Source organism: Bombus impatiens, unplaced genomic scaffold (assembly GCF_000188095.3).
Source record: "Bombus impatiens unplaced genomic scaffold, BIMP_2.2 scf_0368, whole genome shotgun sequence".
NCBI lineage: Eukaryota > Metazoa > Arthropoda > Insecta > Hymenoptera > Apidae > Bombus > Bombus impatiens.
Window position 1 is genome coordinate 110,880 of NT_176787.1, and position 25,404 is coordinate 136,283.

General features: G+C 28.9%; 1 protein-coding gene across 5 annotated transcripts in view; it reads right to left on the reverse strand.

The window, feature by feature from the left end:
- Positions 1-25,398, reverse strand: part of LOC100747971 (protein held out wings) — a 46,595-nt gene extending 21,197 nt beyond the window's left edge. For 3 of the 5 annotated variants that reach the window (XM_003489750.4, XM_033320884.1, XM_024367868.2), the window contains exons 1-4: positions 24,823-25,398; positions 6,997-7,130; positions 1,043-1,159; positions 57-197 (exon numbers count right to left, since the gene is read on the reverse strand). In XM_003489750.4, coding sequence (XP_003489798.1) covers positions 57-197; positions 1,043-1,159; positions 6,997-7,130; positions 24,823-24,949 — 519 coding nt within the window. In that variant the 5' untranslated portion in view covers positions 24,950-25,398. Of the gene's footprint in view, positions 1-53; positions 198-1,042; positions 1,160-6,996; positions 7,131-24,822 lie in introns of all 5 variants that reach the window. The other 2 variants (XM_033320883.1, XM_012386032.3) reach the window with 1 other exon arrangement.
- Positions 25,399-25,404: the final 6 nt, after the last annotated feature.

Here is a 25,404-nt window from a genome sequence, read left to right on the forward strand (position 1 = left end):
GAAACTAATTCAATAAAATTAGATGTTATAGTTAATAATAGGAACTTTCTCACCACGGGAACAAGAAGTTTCTTCACTTCTTCTACAGCTCTGGCAAGTTTCAAAGTTGCACGATTTTCAGTATCCTCAACTGTCAATAAAACATGCAGTTCATCTGTCAGATGTTCCCAGTTTGGTTTACCTCGGTTTAACTCTTCCTGTTAAAGGGATTAATATCATATATAGTACAATTACACAATTTAAATAAACAAATGTAAAAGACTTTATCCATAATCATTATTATGGTGAGAATCATTGATAGTATAATATTACAAAGTACATATGTATGCCATTTATTCTAAAAATATATCACAAATATTAAGTGCGTGTAATAACAAATATCTAATTGTAGGAAACTAGTTCCTGAATTAATATCATATGTCTATATATCCATGATATTACTTTATATTGTATATTAATATTTCCATATAATCAATTTAAAATAAAAAATCAATATTCACATGTATTTGTTTCAATAAAGATCACAAAGCTACAATTTCTTAAATAAATTCTTGCGATAAGTCTAAACTAATGTTGAACACGAGAATTTGGAAATAAATTTTGTATATCCATATTATTATTTGATGCATATACTTACGATAAAATGTTTTCTCAGTGATCATACGCAGCTTGGAAACAAATATTTAACTTCAAATTTGAATAATAATCGTGTACTTTTGACATATTGCTTATGTGTATATTATAAAGAAGTTATAAATATATATGTATAAACTAACACGGCAAAAACTTTTTCATTATCATTTTTTTATCAGTACAAAATATTCAATCACAAAAATTGAGTACTTAATCACGCACACAATTATATTATAATATAATAAATATGATAATGTAAATTGTAATTACAAATCTAGTTACAATTGGGAGAAATTTGAAATCTTACATATGCAACAAGGAAAAATTGTACATGTTACTCGAAAATTTATACTCAAAAATATATTATATCTATGTATATAAAACATCTGTGTAAAAACAATAAATTTACCTTCTTCTTATCCCTCATAGAACCTTTTCCCCTAACCATAATTTTACATCCTGTTTCTTGCTCTAACTGTTTAGCTGTCATACCACGTGGTCCAAGAATTCTTCCAACAAAATTAAACTGTAACAAATCAAATTTTGAGACAATTTTTAAAGAAAAACATCACATCTACATATTAAGTTTGCAAGTATATGATATAAAAAATTGTGTTTTATTTCTAATGGCGATTCTTACACATGTACATAAATAATTTTTTGAAAAAACGTAGAAATTTTTTAGTATATTTAATTAGAAACAGTAGAGTTGCCATAAAGTACTTTACTGCGCTTACATTTTAACATTCACCTGATATAAAACTTGCACAAGTTATTTTTCTAAGTAGACCTGTAACGCATATAATATGCGTTTATATTATATATATAAAGAATAAGCGTAGGATACTATGCAAAATATATAAATATATAAATAAATATAAAAAATGTTATTATACATCTTCTTCTTATTCTTTTATTTAAAAAAAATGATTACTTCATGCACGCTTGTACGTTCGATAATTATATTTGGAAGTAAAATAAGAATTTTATCATATTGCAATATCGAACTTTATGAGTTTTATTTTAAACAAATTCCCTTTGATTAATAAAACATAGATACAAAACTAATTACTTAGGAAACTAACAAATTTACGTCAAAATTGTCTTCATATAAAGTAGATCAAAACTTATAAACTTCATTCAATTAACTTTTTGCGAAAAATAATTTTTTCGTGGTATTTCTAAGAAAATCTCATTGTTTATATTTCAAAAGCATAATTTCCTTCCTATTTTATTCTTTTTTCCACTACCTACACTTAAAGTTTCTCCTAACTAAACGATAAAACGTTATCGTCGTTATGCATTTATTAATTTAATAATAATTGTACTCTCTTGATTCAATGTTGACATGTAAAATCTCTTCTGTAAGTGAATAAATTCTATTTGTAATTTATTTATTTGTTCTACATTTAAGTAATATCCTTTGGACTGTGTGATCTATAAACTATGTCCCCTGATACAATATCAAATTAAATGTTCCGTGATTAAACAATGATATTGTCAAGTGGATTGTAAAAGATGAATAATTGCTTTATACACATGTATAATTCTTATTAAGAAACATTCATATATATCTTATTATTAGCTCAATTTCCTCTCATAAGGGAAATTTATTTCAGAAAGTTACAGCATAGCTTAAGAATTATTTAAAATTGATCCGTTATACATTGAAAATTAAATATATTTTATATATTTTTGCAAACTTCTATTAAAAAGAAAAAGAATAAAAAATACTAAAGTTAAAGAAAGCAAATGCGAAGCAACAATGACAAAATTATTAAAAAATCAAGAATGTATAATAAATAAATTAATCAACAGTATCGAACGTATAGCATACGTGTGATACAACACACCTTCATATTTAATAACAATAACCATTCTATTTAGCCAAAATTTATACTAAATTTATATGAAAAAGTTATTTTTAATAATATTCTGTCTTATTTATTTTCATTCGCATCGAATGAATATCATGTTATCTTATTAAAATTTTCTGGCTACATACGTGTTTGTCGTTTTGGTACCCTATTTTGACAAGATTTCTCCAATATTATATAATATTGACAAATTTCTATAATATTAAACCGATTTAAAACTCGAATCTCTTCGTGTCGTGGGAAAATATTTTCTTACCGTTATAATACATATGCAGCATTATGTATCTTCAAAGATACAATATAATATAATTTGGTAAAATTATTTAGGGCAATTTTTGTGACACGTATTTATTTTTCCATCAATAATTTCAAAATACTTCTCGTTATTGATTCAGCTTGTAATAAATTTTCTCTCTATCTTATCACGGTATCCAATACCAATAGCAGTTCAGCAAATTGAAAATAATATAATTGAGATAATCAGATCCATTCCTCTTAAATCTCTCTTAAACCGTAAATATAACCCCTTCTGTTTGTTTTAATGTTGCTTCAACATCGAAGGTCATTAGCAACATTGTTCAAATTTAAAATCTTTGGTGCAGTTTTGTTCAGATAGAAATTGGCTGAGTTTTATTAAATTCTCATACTGTTTTTCGGGTGAACTATTCTTCCTGCAGCGTCATATCGTTATGTAGTTTTTTTCTTCATGTGTACGTATTTTTTGCAAATAGTAAACATATAGTAGAGGAAATTAATCTTCTAGACAAGATTTCCTTTATATTATATATGCGTATGTATATTTACATTTCTGTAAAATGTGTCGTTCGTTTTTAACGTTAGTATCGTTACGTTGTAGGAATACTTATGTTTTTAAAATTCCTTCAGAGGCACTTAGCAAACAAAAATACTTTTTATTCTAAACATCTCTTGCATACGCAATGCGGGAGGCTTCGATTAGGCTGGATAACATTGAGACCAGACATGGGAACCGTTACAGATACGGCTTCACGAAAACCTCAAAGCACAATCTCACCCGTAGGATTAGTTTATCCATATGCGAGCACATATGTTTGATAATGTTTCAGATGATAAACTCATGGCCTATTCCACCACATAAAATTATCACAGTATTTAAGAAAACGGATACTTATGCTTCTTAGACAGATCATTACGAAAAGTCACGGTGATGCTTCGCGTTATTTGCTTCGTCAAATGACAGGCGTTACGGGCCATGACGGACACAGACGTTACAACGTCCGTCTCGCAGCGTTCTATCTCGTTTTGCATAGGATCAGGTCAGTCACACGAACTACGCCTACTTACGTCCGTCAAACTAAACAACGTTATGACGGACGTTGTAACGTTCGCCATTCCAACACTCGTGTGACCCCAGCCTAAGGTTCAAGCTTGTATCATGTGAGATGGGGCTGAAATTCCGTACCGAAGCAATCGCCTTAAAAATCTGCGAATCGAGATAAATTCTATTTGGCATTATTTTCGGGCTAGTTCTAGCAGTACTCCGTCAAAACCAAAATATTCGTAGTATATATTAGTCATAGTATATCATAGTATATAATATAATAATCTAATATTTGCAATCATAGTTGAACGTTCCCGACATTACCGCTTTAATCGTATCTTTGTTTATTAGTTGGAGTTTTTCTTTTTTATTAATATCATCCGCGATTCCTCAATTTCTATCATCAACTTCGTCCGTATAAAACCCTTCTTGCGGCTCTTTGATCTCGCGTCAGATTTAGCTGAATTTTTCTAATTTCTCAACAGCTTCTCAATTTAACGTCGAATTCATCTGTACTATTCTACAAGTTCTTCTATATTGTCTTTCGCGATGAATCCATGATGTCGTATCAGTTCATTTGCACATCTTTGAATATCCGTGCTGGCGCAGTTCAAGCACGTCACAATGTTTACTTTAGTATTTTCCATAATTTGACTCAACCATTTGTTAATTTGATACCTCTCTTACTATCTTATATTTATCCTGAGTATATAAACTTTGTATTTTCTTAATAAATCACACCAGCGATTGTTAATGCATTCTATAAATTTCATGTCACAATGAATGTTAGAAATTTCATAACGAATGCAAATTTATGTTTAATTTATATTACTATGGAGACTAATTTCAGAATAATTGCTGAATTGAATAGGCAAATTAATAATCGTTGTTTAACCCTAAAGCAACTATTAGGAAATATAAAAACCTGTGTGTCGTTTCAGTCTAGAAAACAAAGAGAGACCACCTTGTTCTCTCTCTAGTGTTCGTTATATGTAAAAATTTTTATTACAAACATTGGCTAGATAAAGTGTTTGAATACACTCTCATTTTTTATAATTAAGCGTATCCTTATCAAGTTCCACGTTTCATTTTCATGGTATTTATTTACACTACTGAATGATATGAAAATTTAATATGTGTAAGAACTGATTGAAATGATTAATTAATACGTAGATACTATGATAAATAAAGATGAAAAAAGATGATAAAGACTACTTTTTGTAGCCACTGCATTTCTAAATTCATATGTTCACTGCTTAGGGTAAATGCGTTTGGAACATTTGTGAGCTTCCTGTGTGGTAAGTCGGAATGCATTGCGCGTACGAACAACAATGCACTGGACGAATTTTTTGTCAGGTACTGATACTGCTCAAAACACACAGAAACGCGCTTAGACGATCGACGAATATATGGAATATTAGAAATTAGCTTGTAATATCGCAAATATACAGAGCTTGATATATCGATAAGAACACTAGAAATAACTGCTTGAACAATACAACTAAATGTGTTGTTTTGTAAGATTTTATATACCTAATGCGCAATATTGCTTAAAAAACATAATAACAAAAGAATGTAAGAATGAAATTACATTTTAAACGAATTTTATGTATAAATATAAATGCATAAATAATAATCATAATTTCCCATGTTTCACATTTTTTTCCTTAACAAGTTATTTAAAGTCTTGGAATATTAGAATATAAACTTTTATTAATTCATCCCTTTGTTCCCTGAGTTGGTATTGAGTTAAAGTTAAAAGTAAAATTGATCTTATATCATTAATAAAAATACAGTACCGAGATCAATGAATGATCTTTATCATTATTGCCCCTAAATAGGAAACAATTTTAATTTTTTTAAATATGAAAAGAAAATTTCGGAAACAAAATAAACTTTCTAATCAAATTTTCACATTTCTAGATATTTACTACACAATTAACACATAAATTAAATTTAAAAATGTGATTAATTTAGTCATACAATACATACAAGTTTGACATACAATAATTTGAAAATATGTATAAAACTTTTAATTGTTCAAAAGTGCAAAAGTTATAAAAGATACTTTTTAGAATAAAATATTTATCTCAACGGAATAACATAACTTTTACATAACATTTACTTACATTCCACATTTAGAAAAGCGCATAAACAGTGTACCTACGTTACTAACTTTTTCTAATATACAACAAATTCCTATCTGAATAAAGTATTCCCACAACGTATATTATAATGTACTACGTTTATTATTTTCTATATATTTTATACTGATAAGAGAATAAGAGTACAGATTATTGGAAAAAGATAAATATGTATAAATGTGCACGTTTCTCCAGATTTACCATTCTTATAGAAAAGAAAATAGTAACTATTATTTCCAAGCATGTATTAAAGATGATGTCAGTTACCAACACCTTATTTAAGTACCTAATAATCATATTAATGTTTATAGACACTAATACGGATTAATATTAATATGCATATATATCTTTAGTATTTTAAAATTCTATAATCAGTCAAAAAGAAGATAAAAAGTACCATGGACTTTTTAAAGATTTTCTATAGAGATAAAGTAAAATATGACTCATATAAAGTTGCGTAAGCAATGTCGCCAAAAAGAAATCATTTTTAGAATTTTATTTAATACCTGTCTAAAAAAAAGATGTTGAAAGCGAGTATGTTTTAAAAGAAAAAATTTACACAAACTTTCTTCACCTCTACGAAACGTATTAAAGTTGTTTCTTAAGTAGATATGTATATTGCTGCTAATATTCCAAACAAGATTGGAATTACTGAAGGATCTTTACTGAAGGAAGTACAACTTTCAATTTTTGTAGTAATTTGTTACATTCCTATACACTATATTACAATGGAATGATCTTTTACGTTTAAATTATTTATTATTCATTATATATAAAACATAGGCTTCTATTATAAAATGATATTAGAAATTAAAATTCTTAAAATAGACATGTTAATAATGGTGATGCATGTGAATAAATATTTAGTTGAATATGTAATGTTATTAAAACTTTTCATTGGTAAATTCTAAGCTATCTAGTTAGATGTTACAATGTCACAACTCTAATAATAGTACATACTTCAATAAAAACTCATACGCTAATTATAAGACAATAAATTGTTATCTAAGATAATATAGCGATATAAATAAGAGATACTTACATCTGGATGTTCTTTAACAGGTACATAAACTTTTTCCGTAAGCGTTGTGATATCGCCCTCTGGTTCCGGTAGAACTAGTGGCTCCTTTTTGACGCCACTAATCTGGAAAAGACTTGCCCGCACTTTTGCGATTTCTGCAACAAAGATAGGGATGCATGTACATATTTTTAGTTCCAATTTTAATTAAAATATTTCGTCGAGTACAGTCTACTATTAACCTGCAAAAAAAAAGAACCGAAATGCAGAACCATAAATAAAATCAGTCAGTTTGTAATTATACATATCATCTCTAATGAACATTCGTAACAGATGAACATCATATCTACAACTCTTTCATCACGTAAATTGACATTAGTTTTATGACGAAGAGTAGATGTGATATGAAAAGACGACTAAAATTAGACAATTATAAAATCATTTAGTCGTATGTATGTAGACATGTGGATTGCGTAATTATAAAAGATCTATTCATTTCTAAAAACGTAAGTTTTTAAAACGATTAAATTTCAATTTCCTGAACTATCTTACTAAGATAAATGCGATACACATAGGAGAATTTTATAGTGAATAAAATAATGGATGTACTTATGTATTTATATATATAATGGCGGAGAAAAAAAATTTTTGAGTTGGCATTTGTATATGTGTATGAACATTAATAACTTTTATATTAAACATTTTTTACCGCATGCCTAACAATCATCTATCCTATAAGATGTATTACATCCTATCTTTATTTTTAATCAGTGCCCTCGTCAATCATAATTCCACTTTGTAAAATTATGATGTTTTTACCTACTGATTACTTTTTAAAACCTTTTTTATCCACCTGTGCATTTCGATATTCAATAATTTTTGATTATAGAAACAATATCGTTGAACAAAAATATTTGGTATATCAATTCATATATAATATCAATTTATTTTTATAACAATATGCACATATATATGTACATGCACATAATATGTATATATTTTTAGTATTTTTTCACGAAATATTTAGACCCTTGCTTGTATTATATTAGATGATTTATATGTTCGAAACCTTAATAATATTATCGCAATGAAAATAATAGAATAGCATTTCCTTACAATTCAAGGGTTTGCAAATATGGAACTAATTAATAACAAATTTAAAAGCATTTCTCATATTAAAATACTAGATTGAATAATAGGTACGTTCGTTACACCCGCGTACATATTTCGAGAAGTGTCATATCAAAGTACTGCTTATACATTATACGCATACTTACTAGCTACATGCTAGTAATAGATGCTTACTATTGCTTATCCATTATACGTGCATACTTACTAGCTGGATAAATGTTAAACATGTATAGATATCAAAACAAGTTAAAGGCGGTCTAAAGTGTAGAGGTTGGTTCAGATATGGTCAGTTTCGTTAAGTAGCAAGTGAAACGGAATTTATATTCTTTCACTCTGGATGATCAATATCAAAGCAAATGATCTATCGAAACAGGTCGCTTTAGTTTTATTCTTGTTTCATCCGCCATGATCCTCCAATTCAACATGATTCGGCTTTACTTACTATTTTACTAGATTAAATTACTGGCCGTGCCTGATCCAGAGCATTTCATAAGAGTATTTCATCTACTTATGTAGCGTTAGACAGTTCTCCTTCAGTTTTGTATAAAGTAAAAATCTTCTTGAACATGAACCAATGCAATATCCACTTCCGGAATTAAATGCGAAAATGATTACAATGGATGCAAAAATGAATTAATGCGACGAATTAATGTAGAAAAAATAAAAAGAAAATGTATGATATGTACGCTGATGATAATATCGATAAGCATACCACTCAAAAATGGATTAAAAGATTTAATAGTGGAGATTTTGATCTGGAAGATAAGAAAGAAGTGGCAGCTCAATGAAGATTAATATTGGTAAATAACCATATTAAGTGAATGAAACCTAAGATACTCAACTAGATACTTAAATATTTTAAAGAAATCAATTATATAACATTTAAATAAACTTGGAATGACAATTAAGTAATGATATCTGGGTTCTGCATGTGACAATCAAAAGGAATTTGCTAGACAGCATTTGAATATGCGATTCAATATGCAATCGTTTGTTAAAAATACATAAAAGTGGTGGGTGTTACCCCACTTACCATATTTACCTAACCTTAATTTTGCACATTGGAAAATTTCCATAATTGAAAATTTTTCAAAAACATAAACTGTCGACGGATGCGCGTGTCTGAATTTTCGAATGAGAAGGACGAAAAGTTTTACAATAAAAGAATAAATAAATTACGAAAAATGGCAAGAGATCGTAGAATAAAATGGTGCATAGATATATCATTATTTATAAGTGTGTATTATATAAAAATATTAATGCCTACTTATAATTGTATTATAGTTGTAGCTTTATCAAGTTAACAAATTTTGCCTATTTATAAATAATACACGATTTTAAGGACAACTGAAGAAAAAAGTGAATTAAGTGGAAATGCAAAATGTAGAAAGCGGTATGTTCCACCTCTTTTTTACTATAAGCAATATTTTTAAACTTGTTTCCAGTTCTACCTACTTTTAAGTATCACTGACTACACAGTTATGAGTATAGATATACATATGCATGCATGTATGTATATGTTACTACAGTACGTATTACGCATGCGTGCGCAGATATAAGAGTGTAAATGAAAAGAGAGGATAGAACACACGAGCGAAAGAACGCAGCATCATATCCACTTTTAGCAACATTGCTCATTACAGCTGACATCAGCTGTATTGTATTCTCGTAGCTTTCTTACCTTCCTGTCTTTCATTACATTTGTTTTGTTTTGCTTTCAGTAATTATTCAGAAACGAAATTTTCAATTAAACAAGAAACGAGTACTATATGTTAATTTAAACTTTCACATGCTACGATATTGCACCTCTTTCCTTATCTAAAATCAGAAGAAATCTAGAACAAACTTTATCTGACGTAAACAATATTTTTGGTTTGAATAATAACTTTAAACACATATATATTTGACTCATATCGCGAGTCAATTAGTTAATTTCATTCGTAGAAACATCTTGTGGCTCACAGAAATGCGTATTGATATACATACATACGTATACATACATATGTATGTATATATGTATGTATATATGTATGTACATTGTATGTACATTGAGATTGTTATAAAACAAGAATATTGTACAAAGCTAAATCGGAAATACGTTGAATGTTAATTAAAAGAAATATTTTTTTATAAAATTTTATTCACTGTCTGTCATATTGCTGAACACTGTAGTCATATGTTGCAAATACAAATCACAATTATTTTCAAACGATGAATCATTGTTTTTGGAATCAAACTTCAAACGAGGGAAAACGCTAAAGTAAAATTCCAAGACGATATAGACCTGGGAAGTATAAATGCTCATTACCTGTGAGAATAAAAATCTATCTAAGTGTAGCGTAGGTGGTGATGTTGAATCGATGTTGGTATTGGTTAGGTGCAGCGTCTATGACATCATCGATGGCGTAATCATCAAGACTACGATCCATGACACAGATCAACCGGTTGAAAAAGACAATGGCGTTTTGAGGAGACAAACCTTCTCGTTAATTTACAATAAGAAAAATAATTTAATTCGTTACAATGGCACTTGTAATTACAATGACACAACCTCCAAACATTTCAATGAACTTCGGCAATCATCTCGAAATTTAATAACAATAATAAAATATTTTATTACACTTCGTGTCCTATAATATACGTATTGTACTCATGTATATAATATGTATTTTATGTGCTATGAAAGCTACTATTACTCTTGCTAGAAACTGTGTACCTAAAATTTCATCGAATTTCAATTTTCATAGTTCAACAAAATCATTTAGTTTCATAACCTTGCTTTTCATCCAATAGATACACTAACACTTACTAGTGGTAATAATTATTTAATAGTATTTCAAACTATATAGTTAATCTAAGGGTAATTATAATCTCATTGAAAGAATAAAAAGGCGATTATATATCATTTTATATAGCGCCGCAAATCAAATCAATAATTAAGCTTTTAGATTCCATTTGCATATCGATATAATATAGATACAAGTAATTTTACATGACCTTCCAACATTTTACAAAGAGTATAATTCGAGTGTGTGTTCCGCGAGTTTAGAAATTTATTATATAGCAGACCCTCTCTCTAGATTCATTTTTCATTAAATAAACATAGTGGTGCAATCTATAAAATAGGATCGCTTGAAAACTGAATATTTCAAAAATATGCATGTACGTACATGTTCAACAATATTTATTTTTGATAAATCACTAGTCATTAGTATTAACTTAAAAAAAAACAATACTGCAGAGAGTGCAAAGAATGCTTCCTTTATTTATATTACGTAATTAATAAAATATTATTAACAAATTATTGTATAATTATAATTGCGTAATATAAAATTTGTGATAATATTTATGATATTTAAGTTATGATTTAAGTTAAGCTCAAATAAAAGACAAAAAATTGATCTGAAAAAAATAAAAATAAATATCACAAAGTATAAAAAAAGTTAATTCACAAACACACAAAATGAGCATAAATAAATAAATGACAAAAAAGGAATACCTATCTTGTTGACAACTGAAACACAGAATTGTGTTTATTAAATATTTGTATTATTGTTCGGGTAATTAAGAGCAAACATTATGTAACTAATCATAAGAGATCAATATAACCCAATCGTATTGTTAATTAAAGAACAACAAATTGAAAACGATTGATAAATATTGTATAGATGTTATATTAATTTTGTATTATCACTATGTTGTTCATCGATTTCAACAAATTAATTCTGGAATTAACACAATAGTGCGTTATAAATACAGATTTTAAATCAATGTCACATGTATTGAAGTTATATCTTAGTAGCCAAGTTTCTTAAGCAATTCACAACTTATTTTCACATAGTGAGTCACAAGGATATATTTATAAGTCACTGTCCAAGAAATTTTATACCAACACTAAACTATGATTTCTAACACAAGCCTTACAAACATACAAATATAATGCTAAAAATAATGTAGAAAAATACATTTCGCGTACTATTTACATTATCTACACACTTAGCTAGAATATAAGAATAATAATATTATTAACCCTTCCCCATAAAATGATGTCACAACATGTTTAAAATATACGATAGTTAAATTCTATTATTGAAAACTGTAACATGGGACACGGGTAAATTTAATTTATAAACTTATTTAACAAATAGCACGCAATTCATGCTCACTAGAAAATTATTTAATATTTTTTATCAATAATTGACGATATTATTATTTATCATTTATCAATAATTGATAATTAATCAATAGAATAGAACCTTTGTTACATATATTTTTAACCTTTCAACCTTTTACTTTTCCAGAATATAATATTTCAAGTATATCAGAGATCATAGTACGCAAATATCATTAACCTTAATAAAATTGTAGCTAATGTATACGTATATTATTCTGCTACAGATAGATTTTTTAAAGAAATATTTGAGACGTTATTTTTATTTTTTATTTTTTATAAAATGGAAATTAAATCAGAATTTTCATTCTCTGCATTATATTTTATTATTATATTGTACATGTAACAAGTATGTGTAGCATACTTTGAAGCATGAAAAGCAAGGAAATAATTAAACTTCGAAAAAAATTTCATTAGGAGAAATTAAATAGTTTCGACTTTCAAGTGACGCATCAGATGGTACATATGCCTTCTCTGAAAGCGGAGACGTTTCAAATATTTGGAGGTCACCCCTATCTTTTTTTAAGCGGAACTGTAAAACTTGTTATGCACCATTCGATGCATTTTTTAATTCTCTACAAAAAATTTCAAAGTATTTGGATCGAAGAAAGATTAATTTAAAAGATATCTTAACTTTAATATTCCAAAATTTATCGTATGGAAGATAAGGAAACACAACGCAGTACTTTCTCGTTTATGTTTTTCTTACGTGCATGCGTATAAATGAAAACAAACGAAATTATTTCATGAAAGGTTAAAGTTACATACATATTTTCTGTCATTTTCTGTCAACTATTAAATTTAATATTATTATTTCATATGTTTAAATGATGAATCCGAAATTAAATCATTTTTATTATGATATGTAAAAAATATACAACTTCAATAACGAAAAAGAAAATAGAAAAAAGATTCTTACCTAGCAACATTCAAACCGGAATCCTAAATACTATTGTACACACTACACAATACTATTGTACACACGCGATAACAATTAAAGAACTATGTTAGTTTAACTCAATAAAGGATACACATCACAATTTTTAAACGGGTATCCATTAGCGTGTAATATTTTAGCATTTGATTACATTAATGATCCACTCCATCTACTCTAAATTTTCTTTTGTCCAAAAAGTTCATTCAAGATGTAATCTCCTTGTGTGAAAACTATTTGAGATTTTTTAAGGGTTAAGTATAGAAATTTTGTTTATTTCACTAGCTACAAAAAGGTAATCTACTAATATTTCAGACACGTTTTGTTTCAAGATTTCGTAATTAATAAATCGAAAATATAAAATAAAATCTATTTTATTAAATTTCTTTTGTTTATATGAAAGAGCTTTTTCTTGAAAATGTACATATTTTATTACACAAGTTTCACACGAAATATTTCATAAAATTCTTCATACCATAAAGTATATTGTATTTCCCTCAATATTTACTTCTTTACATTAAATGTCTTAATAATGACAAAGTATTTCATATTTCGATTTCAGATATCTTATCTCATACGGTTAACATCTTTCAGGGCAAGAATGTTACAACTATTATATAATTTGAAGGCAGTTTATCTATTAATAACCGTATTAACAAATGCTACTGCATTGATTTACGTCAATTTGGAAGAGGTCAAGTTTTCTAGCTCTTTTATTCACACTGTCTTTGTACAAACGTTACACTAATAACACAATTTAGTTTCTTACTATTCATAGAAGTTAAAATAGATACATAGATATAAATTTTGCAACAAATATACATAATAATATACACAATAATAATATAGATATCTTTATTAATACAGATATGAGAAAAGCACGCACTTTCTATAATTAAAAACATACTAACGATACAATATTGTTAATAATTTATAGAATATAAACCAGCAAGAAGAAATATATTTTCAAAAATATTTTACTGATTATTATCACATTTCAGTATTGAATCATGCTAAAAGCATCTGGATATTACATTATCTTTTACATGATTAAATTAAACATACATATACATAAATATTTCTTTTACGTCTATATAAAAAACTATATTAATTTATGTTGTATAAAAATAATATTAATATAAATTAATCTTAAATGCAAATTGAATGAACTGGCACAAATATATATTTTCACCACGAAAAGTTGAAAATTTGATTACTATGATTACCGACTACCACTTTATTCTCTTACTTTCATTTTCCAGATTTTCGAATATTTAACTTGTATTTATCGTTAGTATTTATTGCTTTTCATTTAATTTTTAAGAATTTCTAATAACCTCTAATCATTTCTATTTAATATTTTCATAGTATAGAATTAATAAAATTTTATATTTCATGTTAGTCTACTTCTAAAAGGAATACATTTTATATATGAATAAAATATAGAGAAAAATAGAGAAAACAATTTCTTCACACTATATACAATATGAATTTTGCACAAGTTAATCTAGAAATCATAGTACAGATTACAAATGGAATCAGTGTGATTCTATGACACAAAATAAGACGGAATTTAAGAAGGATGAAACTGTGCTGTGGGTTTCATTTTTAAGAAAATTAAATTTGGAAATTTGTCAAATATTATTTGACTAATTCCCAATAGAAATGGGTTACTGACTACAGGCTATCTTATATACGAAAATAAATTGATGGACAATGCAGATTTTTTGCTTATAGCCTTTCTTTTTTTTTCAGAAATTAAATTAGAATTAGTTTACTAGATGACATAAAAAAAATTGTCGAAAAAAAAAATATATATATATATAAGATATGAGAATCACACTGACGTCTCGAAGTTTCAACAACTATAGATGTTGAACCTGCTTTGCTTTAACTCGAGGCGAAGATGACCGACTAAGACTGAGTACAGTACGGGAATATACGGTTTGGTATAATGACCCAAGTAAACGTGTGTGAGTGCACGCCCAACTCAAGGCAAGCAGAAAGATTGACGAAGAGAAGAGCGAAGAGTGCCGCTTGGAAACGGAGACGGTAGAGAATTCCTTTCACCCTACCTACTTTTCGAAGCTTAAAGTAAGAGACTCGAATCGAATGGAGGGGGGCGGATGGTGGATACCAACGAGGATATGCGCAAGAAGGGTGGAGTGTGAGTAAAACGGAGGGAAGGAGAGTAAAAAATACTCAAGAATGATAAAGAACGAAAATTGTGGGAGTGAAAAAAGAAAGTTAAAGGGAACGGGGGACATAATTGAGCGAATTGATATTCGAACGAAACAGAAAAATTAAGAGATGACAATTGCACCGCTTGAAAAATACGAGATTTTTCCTTTTTGAAATAAAAATATAACAAAAATCAACCCAAAGAATGGAAGAAAGCAGGAGGAAAAAGAAATAGAAGAAGAAGCAGGAGAAGAGAAAAAATAAGAAGAAGGTTAAAGACTAAATTCACACGAGTGAGCAAACGAACAAGTGAAGGAACGAGGGAGCAAAATAACAGAAGAGAGACGGAGAATGACGAGAATGGAACGAAGACGAAGTGGCACGAGCCCGTTGGTGGATGCCATGCGGCATGAAGCGAACTGCAGGTCAATCCGGTCATCGGCCCCTATGTGTTCCCAAGGGCCACTGTTAAGGGTTTCATGATATTTCTCTTTTGTCTAAATCTCCGTCCTATCATTCTATTCATTATTTCTTTGCACGTACGTACTAACACATTTTAAAATAACGCTAACCTATATCGATATACCGTATCAACCTATAAATCGTATATCACAAACTAAATTTATTCAGCATAGTTTATTCTATTGATCGATTAATCGCGGGTGCATCAATTAATTACAGTCGGTGTTTATTTATTTATTATATGTAGTTAAAAAGATTTGTATAATTAACGAAATCTAATGAACGAAAAGTTATGTAATGTAAAACAGATACATAGGAACAAAAATAAATTTAATCAATTTGATAAGTTTCATTAATGCTCTTATCAATAAAGATTGTATTAACAAATTTCATTGAATCATTACCATATATTATTATCAATACTGAATCAGTCAACATTGAATCACTATTATGTATTATCAATATTAAATTAATCAATCAATATACTAAATCACTATCAAACATTCACTTATCAAAGATTCACAAAATATTATACCATTTGTTATATTATATTATTAATTGGTATGTTCTGTATCTAGACATATTCTATAGGTATCTTTTGTTAATTTTAAAAACAAACAGCAAGTTTTTCATTATAATTTTTAAAAGCGTTTATATAATATAAACGCACTCATATAAACGCTACTGACAATGAACTCAAATGCATAATAGCCAGGAAAATATCAAAATTTTATTATACGTATATTACTTTCATTAAGAAATTATCACATTTTTATATGTTACCTAACAATTATTATATGCATAGTATATATGTATATAACTGAATATTCTTGCAACCAAAGATTTCATTTTTAATGAATATTTATTAACATGAATAGAAAAATTAACCAGGTTTATATTTCTAGTATTTAATATGAGTTTATTATATTCTAGAAATTTAATATATTAATTAATAGTAATAACAAATGAAGATCACTAAATAGAAACGCATAAATATGCATTCAATATGGATAATTGTTGATTAAAAAAGCTGATAGACCGATAGCTATGTGCATGATAAACGTATCACCGTATGTGTACAATGTACGCTACATTCACAGATACTTGAGGAATCTATATATGGCAAGCTTACGGAACAGCCTATATATTATATATACGTGCGTAAGAACGTATACGGTGGTCTGGTCTCCACGACATAGGCATAGACATAGACGAAATGACGACATGACAGGTCGACCACGGTGAGGACTGCAAAAGTGGGGGCGCGTAGACATTTCCTTATTTAGAAACGGAGAAACGTCTTTGCTTAGTGGAACAGCTACTGCGAGGGATTTAATAAAATTTAAAAAGGTAACCTTCTCTTATATGTGTAAGAATGTAGAAACAGATTATTTAAAAGCAACTACAAAGAAAGGAAACAAAAGACGAAGTGCAAACAATACTTTGAAGAAATGTTGATTATTATTATCGAGGATGCAACAATAAATAGCTAAATAAATAAATATAACAATAATAATCAAATAAAACATAATTAATGGTCATAATTAATATTAGAATAATAATAATTCCATTACAATAAAAGAAGTAAACAAGTTACTAAATTGCTGGTATGCTACAGGTATGCTGGTCATGAATAATATTTGAATAAAATACATATTATCTGTAATAGATTAAATTGTTTTAAAAGTTTATGAAAAATATAGTTATCTATATATTATTCCTTTCTTATCGTCAATATCTCAACTTGTTTCTTAAATGAACTAATATACGAAACTTTGAACATAATAACTATTTATTCGTACAATACATTTTTTTTAATTTTGAACATTCAAATCTATTAATTTCTGCATACGAAATACGCATGTAATTCTCGATATGCATCTATAAATATGTATATAGACATAGAATGTCAGATATATGTACTTTCAATTTTCACTGCACTACTCAATCCACTACATTTTAATCGTAATTTCATTCACAATACAATACACTCTTATAGATAGAATTGCATTAATGTTTTCAGATATTATACTCATGTTTATAATGACTTTCTAAATGAATGAACCTGAAAAAAAATATTTGTAATGTTTAATGAAATAACTATTATCCGCATTCGTACATTCAGATAAGGAGTATAGATATACTTAATGATTAAATTTAAAATATGTACTTATGTATTAAATTTTAATATTATAAAAAATTCTTATGTTTAACATATCTTAAATCTCGTTCGTGGTTTCAAGTAATTTGGAAGAATTTAATATTCACGTTAAGCAAACAATTTTCATCCTATATTTACGTAAAATAAATATGTTTCTCGAAAAATTAAAAAATCAGAAAATTGTTCATCTTATTTATAATAACAATGAGATAACATTAAAAAGAGAAATTAATTAAGTCGAATAAGTATAATGACGTTTAGAAGGGAATATTATAGAAAGATCATGATATAATGATATAGCTATTTGGAAAAGATATTGTACTTATATACCTATGTATATCAAAGAAAAAATAAAAATTCTACTTTTATTTTGGGTGCAGTCTAAGTTCAACTCTCATATTACATATCATTTAATTGTTAATATTCAAATTAATTGTAGAAATTTTCTGATTATCTGATTATAATTTTACATTCATATTCTTACGTTTAAAATAATATTCGGCGTTCGCTGAAGGATTTTTGTATAAAATTTTCTAATTACATACAACATATTACGAATAAAATTTCACTCATCTAAGGCGTATTTTAAAAAGTAAATGTCGATCATAAAGAAATAGTACCTTTCTAAATATTACAAAATATTAAACTTAGTTATATTCATTTATAAAAAAAGTATTATGATTCTATATTGATTTAAGCTTTTGTTCTGTATCGATAATATTAAAACCGATCATAACTTGTTAGAATGATCTAAAACGCATTAGTGTAGTACAACGTACATATCTATATGTAAACTATGTAAGTTTGCTAATCGTCATTTAATATATTATATAGATCCACCACTTGTAATTTAATACTTCACTAACAGTTATCGAAGATTTATCACAACAACTTGTTATCAAATGATTACGATCTTATGTACTGTTGACATTAAGCGCGTGGTACACTTGAAATCTCCACATTATAAAGTGGTTATCGTATCAGATAAAATTTATTTAAATGTAAATCGCTATTACGGTCGAAAACCTTAAGTATTTAGGTAATCCAACGACATTAGAAGAAGTTAAGAATGAACGGGATTAAATATATCAGTGGAAAAAATAATAATATCTTTCCGTTTCGGTAAGTATTTATGTAAACTGTGCCTACGTACGATATCGACCGCGATCGCTAACGGGTATGTGTAACCTCTTCGCTGAAGTAAAAGGAAGAGAAGTAAAGAGGAACAAAGAAGAAAGAAGGAATGCGGCCGCTACCGCCTTTGCAACCACTGCTGTCGCTATTGCTGCTGTCGCCTTGCTACTTATCATTACGACATACTAAAGAAAACAATCAGAAGAGAAAAGAAGAGTAGAGTCTTTGCAATTGTCTTCTGATACTCTAGTGATTGCTGCGAGTACGAACATTTGCCATTCAACATGCTAAGATTATCAAAGGGAAACGAAGAAAGTATAAACACGTGGTTCTCTGCTTTCGAGGAAATCGTTTCTTCTTTACCCACCTTACTTCCCTTTTGTCGACTAATAACATACACACACATACACTCTTTCTCTCCATCTTTCTCATTGGATGTGTTTACGAGAAATTGTACTTGCTCATGTATGTATTTTTATTTTTACGTACAGACCATCGTTTCAGCGTCTTTTTCATTAAAAGCTAATTAATAACTTGTCACATACTGCAAATTCACTATACGCACAAAATTAAGTATATGTATATACATACTTATATATTTGTTCGTTCGGTTAAAGTCAGGAGAAATAATTTAGATATTTTTGAATAAAAATAGTAACACATAAATATCAATTCTAGTTACTGATTTCACCAGTTGTATTTTTATAGCGAAAAGAATATAATTTTTGTGAATATATGGAAACAATTTCTAAAGTTTATTTAATCGAATAAGTATAAATGTCGTATATCAACCTTGGAAACATTACACATATACCTATTTATTTAGATTATACCAAAAATCTATGCATATTGAAAATCAAATCAACCGGATATTACAGTGTTATTCGTTAAACTTTATGTCAATTTCATTAATAGTAATGAGCGCAAATATAGGTACTATGCAATCCGCATGCAAAAAAAAATTTGATCAAATATAAGGACAATTTCATAAAATTTCATTACACAAAAAGTTAAACATAAATTAGGATGTAATAAATTCTTTAATACATTTATTGAAAACATTGGAAGTTCTTCACTACTACATTTAGTAATTGTTAGTAGTAGCAGTCCTTAGAAATACATATAAGTAGACTATTTACATTTGTAACATATTCTGGCAGATTATGGTCGTGTTTTAATGTTTTGAATACTTGTAAACAGATCAGGTCAAGTGCAAGCAAGAAATTGAATAACAGGGAAACAGTTACCGGAGAGAACGAATAGTGAAAATGAGAATGTGAAATATGTAAGTTTACTGGAAGCTTACTTATCGACAAGCTTTAAACGGAACAAAAATTCCAAAAATATGAAAATATTATTGGTATAATCGACCTCAATATATGTAAGTACACACCATTGTTAATCTCTAAAACTATCGCTTCTCACTTGCTTGAAAGGTTTTATGTGAATGTATTTTACGCGAAAAGATATTGATCGAAGATGCAATAGCAAAATATAGCAGTGCCCTTTATAATCATTACTGAAATTAAATCGTTACTTAAAAATGAACAAAAAGCAAATGAAGATTGACGAAATTATTCTTAATGCATTGTTTTAATGTTTATATCTGACTTACATACTTCATTAAAATCTAGATAGATATGTTTGATCTAAATGAGATTATCAGTATACATATAGATAGGAAAAGCTCGATTTCCTTGAAGTATGTATGAATTGTTCCGTGAGATGTGATACGACACTAATCAATCTATTATATTTGAGACCGTGTATGATTTCATACGTTTCCATTTGAAATGATTAAGCACAACGACCTAGTAGCAGAAGAAAACTAGACCTCGTGTCTGTCCAAGTTTTCGCTAGACAGTTTCGAAAGGACGCGCTTGACAACGAGTTCTATTCACGCCACTAGGTCACCGAGAAAACTTGCTACGTCGTGTTCGAAATAGATCTTTCGAACACGATTGCAATACGGTTGAGCCATCATGAACTATGCATTACGATGAACAACATTGTGCAGAGACTCCAGGTCTACATCATAACGTGTTATGACATGTTTGTTCTCTTCAATTTTTCGCTAATTTTCTTTCACTACGTTTAATACTACATGTCCGTCCTCAATTGTAAGCTAGTCCAACTTTTAACAGGCAAGAGAAGTTTAGGTCGGAGAGAAGCTCCTTATACGTTAAAATCCTTGTCGAAAAGATCGTTTAGAATGTAACAGAAGACTAACTGCGTGCAATGCAAACCGTACTTTCGTCTGAAGGCGTCGTACACCAGAGCACAGATAGATGCGTCAAAATCATGTACGTATTACCAGATTTTCTAATCCTGTTAATTGGAGTTGATGTTGTATTACTTAAAGTCGCACCAACTGTCAAAGATATTAGCGATAACTTCTTGTGTTAAAACAAGACAATATATAATAATATAAGGATATATAATATCCTAATTTTTGCTAAAGGCTCTAATATTCTGAGGCTGTTAGCAAGGCGTTGTTTGTCGATTTTTTTTTAATAATATAATTTAGTTAACATAACGAGTATACTTATATCACAAGCACAATATATGAACAAAATTATCGACGAAAGGTTTCTCGTTTATGAATTGATATACTCGTATAATACTTAAGATATGTATGAAGTATGAATCAATATAAGGAATAACAAATGCATAAAACTGAATTTTGAACATTAATCAATGAAATATCATACTAAATTTAATCGAAGAAGAGAAGAATAAAATGAATTTCTTTGCATCAACAGGACTATATCCTTGTAGGAATGCGCGAGATCAGAGAGCTTTCGCAAAACCGGTTCTTGTCGTAAACGTCATTTGACACATTTCCTGTGAAACAGTATAGACGACTAAAATGCACATACGCTTTAAATAATGTTATTTTCAAGCAAATCAAAAATAACAGAGAAGCTTTCACCTGATTTTCCAAATATTGAGTAAAAAAATCTATGCATACATTTATTTGTTATAGTTACTAAAATAATACATTTAGAACTTTATTATAGTTATTAAAATAACACGTATTTAGTTGCAAAAATGACAAAAATTACTTTTAAATTTATTATTTTTCTATATGTAAATCACATACTACGAAGTAACTATGTATCTGTTATTTACAAATGCAAATACAAGTTACAATCACAAATAATAGGAATCTATGATTGTAGACACTACCAGAACTATTATTTACAAAGTTACTTTTAAACACTAATCATTATGAGTTGTGTTAAATAAATACGAATATTACCAATTATATAATTATTATATAATTATAGTATAAAAATAAATATATATACCCTTTAACCATAAATACATATATAGTAAATGATTGTTTCGATGCAGTAATAATATGCTCTTTAGATATAGGTTATGTATTTCCCTTCCGAGAGTTAAATGCTCGTATTAAGTATAATTTTACTACTGTCAATAAGTCACGATAGAAAAATCATTTTATGACTTCTTGTGTATTAAATTATTCAATTAGGTTCACTGCGAATATGTTTGCGTATACATAGCAAAATGACACATATAGTAAAAATGCTAAAAACATGAAATAAATATTGACAAACATATTTCGAAAGATATTAAAGTATTTTAGAAAATATATAAATAGTAGCTCTTTCATAAAATGATATTTCATAATTAGAAGGTATTATTTCCAAAGTATGGTTTTTGTTCAAGTTTTAGGTACTTAAAATAAATTAATTCGTAAAGAAACCAAATAATAATTTAACCAGATATACAAAAAATATATATTTTACTTTATAATTCGTGCTTTATTGTAATAACAGTGCTATTAAATTATATGTATTTCCACGTGACTCATGCTTCAGTAATTTAAAGAGAAGTCAAAAATACAATATGCCAAGTTTTCAACACAAACCCTATATATGATATACATATTCTGAAATTACATTGTACGAAAGAACAAAAAATACATATATGAATATGAATGATCTTGAAGCCACCATTGTTTAACTATGAAAGTTGACAATTAGAATTATGAACGTAATTTTTAAAAATTTGCCTTAGAGCGTAGATAATATTATTTACGCCATGCCCATGAGCAAAATGAGCTTATGAAATTAAGTCATTTACTACTTGAGAATTGAACGTAATAATAATCCGAATAATGAAAATTGACATTTGCAAAAAGCCAAATTGATCAGTTTCCCTTTTAAGTGGTTCATATATTGGAACAAGTATATATCACAAAATCGCGCATATAAAGTGATAATAGAATTTAGAGACAGAATTTACAAACAAAAAATAGGAAATAATTCATGTGTAGACTGGATGCTTAAAACTTTCTGCATTCAGGATATTACATATATCTCTTTCTTCATCTTCTGAATTACTAACTTTAATTTGCGAACTTTTCTTGTTTCCCAATGACATATAATAATACTCAAATGTACAATGCACAAGATAAATTTAATATATCGTCGCCCTGGTTCGTAATTAGTCCTAACTCCATTTTTCAAGAAAACAAGGAATTGATTAATTCATATAAGTACGTATGTCTCATTATTATAAAGAATACAATTTGGTGATAATACAATAAAAATTCCAGTTAGAAAACAATAAATATTTAGTTCTGTTAAGCCCTAACACCGCACAATAATATAAACATCATAAACTTTAGACTGGGTTTTCTCAGTTTACAAAGTAGTGGAGACAGAATAGTTGAGAACTACATAGAGCGGCGATATATTAAACATTTTACTAGATTTTATATGAAAATTTACGAAATAGGTTTCTTGTCTAGAAAAAAACTGAAAGCACCGTAAACGTGTCGTAAAGTCTGCATGTGTACAGTGCATACACGTACGTGACGCACGCACAAGACTGTCTAAAAATAGAGAGTGAAAAACTATTCTCCAGAATGGTTGATACGAGTGAAGCAGATTATAGAGAAAACACATATTAACGAGCAGGAGAAACGCAAACATAAAATACGGGCGTGAGCAAACTGTGTACTACGAATTTTCCATAATCCGTGACATTAGTAGATTTGTATAGTTGATTTTCAGAATGACAGTTTCCCCACCCGTTATTTCATATCTTGTTTCCTCAGCCGTATGCAATAATTCTGAGCCAGGCTGGCGGAATGCCGAATAGACTAAATCGAATTATGTCAAGATTAGTAGAATCGATCAGTTATGTATATGGATCGTAAGTCACATGAAATTGTAAGTTACTTTGATCAACTTACATTGTATAAGTTAATTTCCTGTCCTTCTCGCTCCGACGTAGAAAATTGGAAAAATAAAGTGAACGGCAGGCTCGAAGACACGAAGAGCAGACCGGGACGCGTAACACGTGACACATGATCGAGATACGATGTTTGCGAGCAGTTCGTTGCCGATTATGGGAAACTACGAGGTAACAAGAACCGGTATCTCAGGCATGAACAGCGTTCCTCGACACGACGCGAAGCGACGTTGCGTATTTTTTTCGCGTGCGCGAATGCCGTAGCGAAATCCGTAAGATCTCAGAAACTATGGCGAAAGTTTCACAGGCATGTAGAACATGCTTGGACCGAACTCCAAGTATGAATCGCTGTGGGCGTTAATCATGCAACCAAAGTAAGGCGTGTCGCGAGTGAAATGATGCATTACCGAAGGTACAGAAGATATTAGTGGATTAATGGTTGCTTACCTTCGTCTAGTAGGCGCTCTACATGTATGAAGACATTAGGGAAAGCAGCTAACTGCTTTCGATCTTTTAGTAACTGTGACAGGTAGTCCGCTATACTCTGCGTCGTCGTGTTAGTATTATCACACATCGCAATTACTTGATTACTCCTATGGCGGTCACGCGAAAATAGAAAAAGATACAAAAACAAAAAAGGTATTGCAAAGAGAGGGAAACGGAAAGAAAAAGTGATCGTTAAACGTAAACGAGCAAGAGACAGACGACGTTGCAATTAAGATTCAAAACAACAGTAGTCCTTTCACGTTTTGGTTTTGCACAACGTTAACGCTGATTTTTCAATTATTCACTATTATATCACTTTGCCTTTTTATTTTTCGCACAATTATCTCGTAATTAATACAACTCGCTGTTCGTGCGTCGCGCCTTCTCACTCGTGGTTTCTCTGGCGCGCTCCTCGCATACGTCGCCACGATTGCGTTACGTTTTTAGAAATAGCGGAGTCAGTATACTATGTATAAGAAGGAGAAGGAGGAGGAAAAGGAGGAGGAGGAGGAGGAGGAGGAGGAGGAGGAGGAGGAGGAGGAG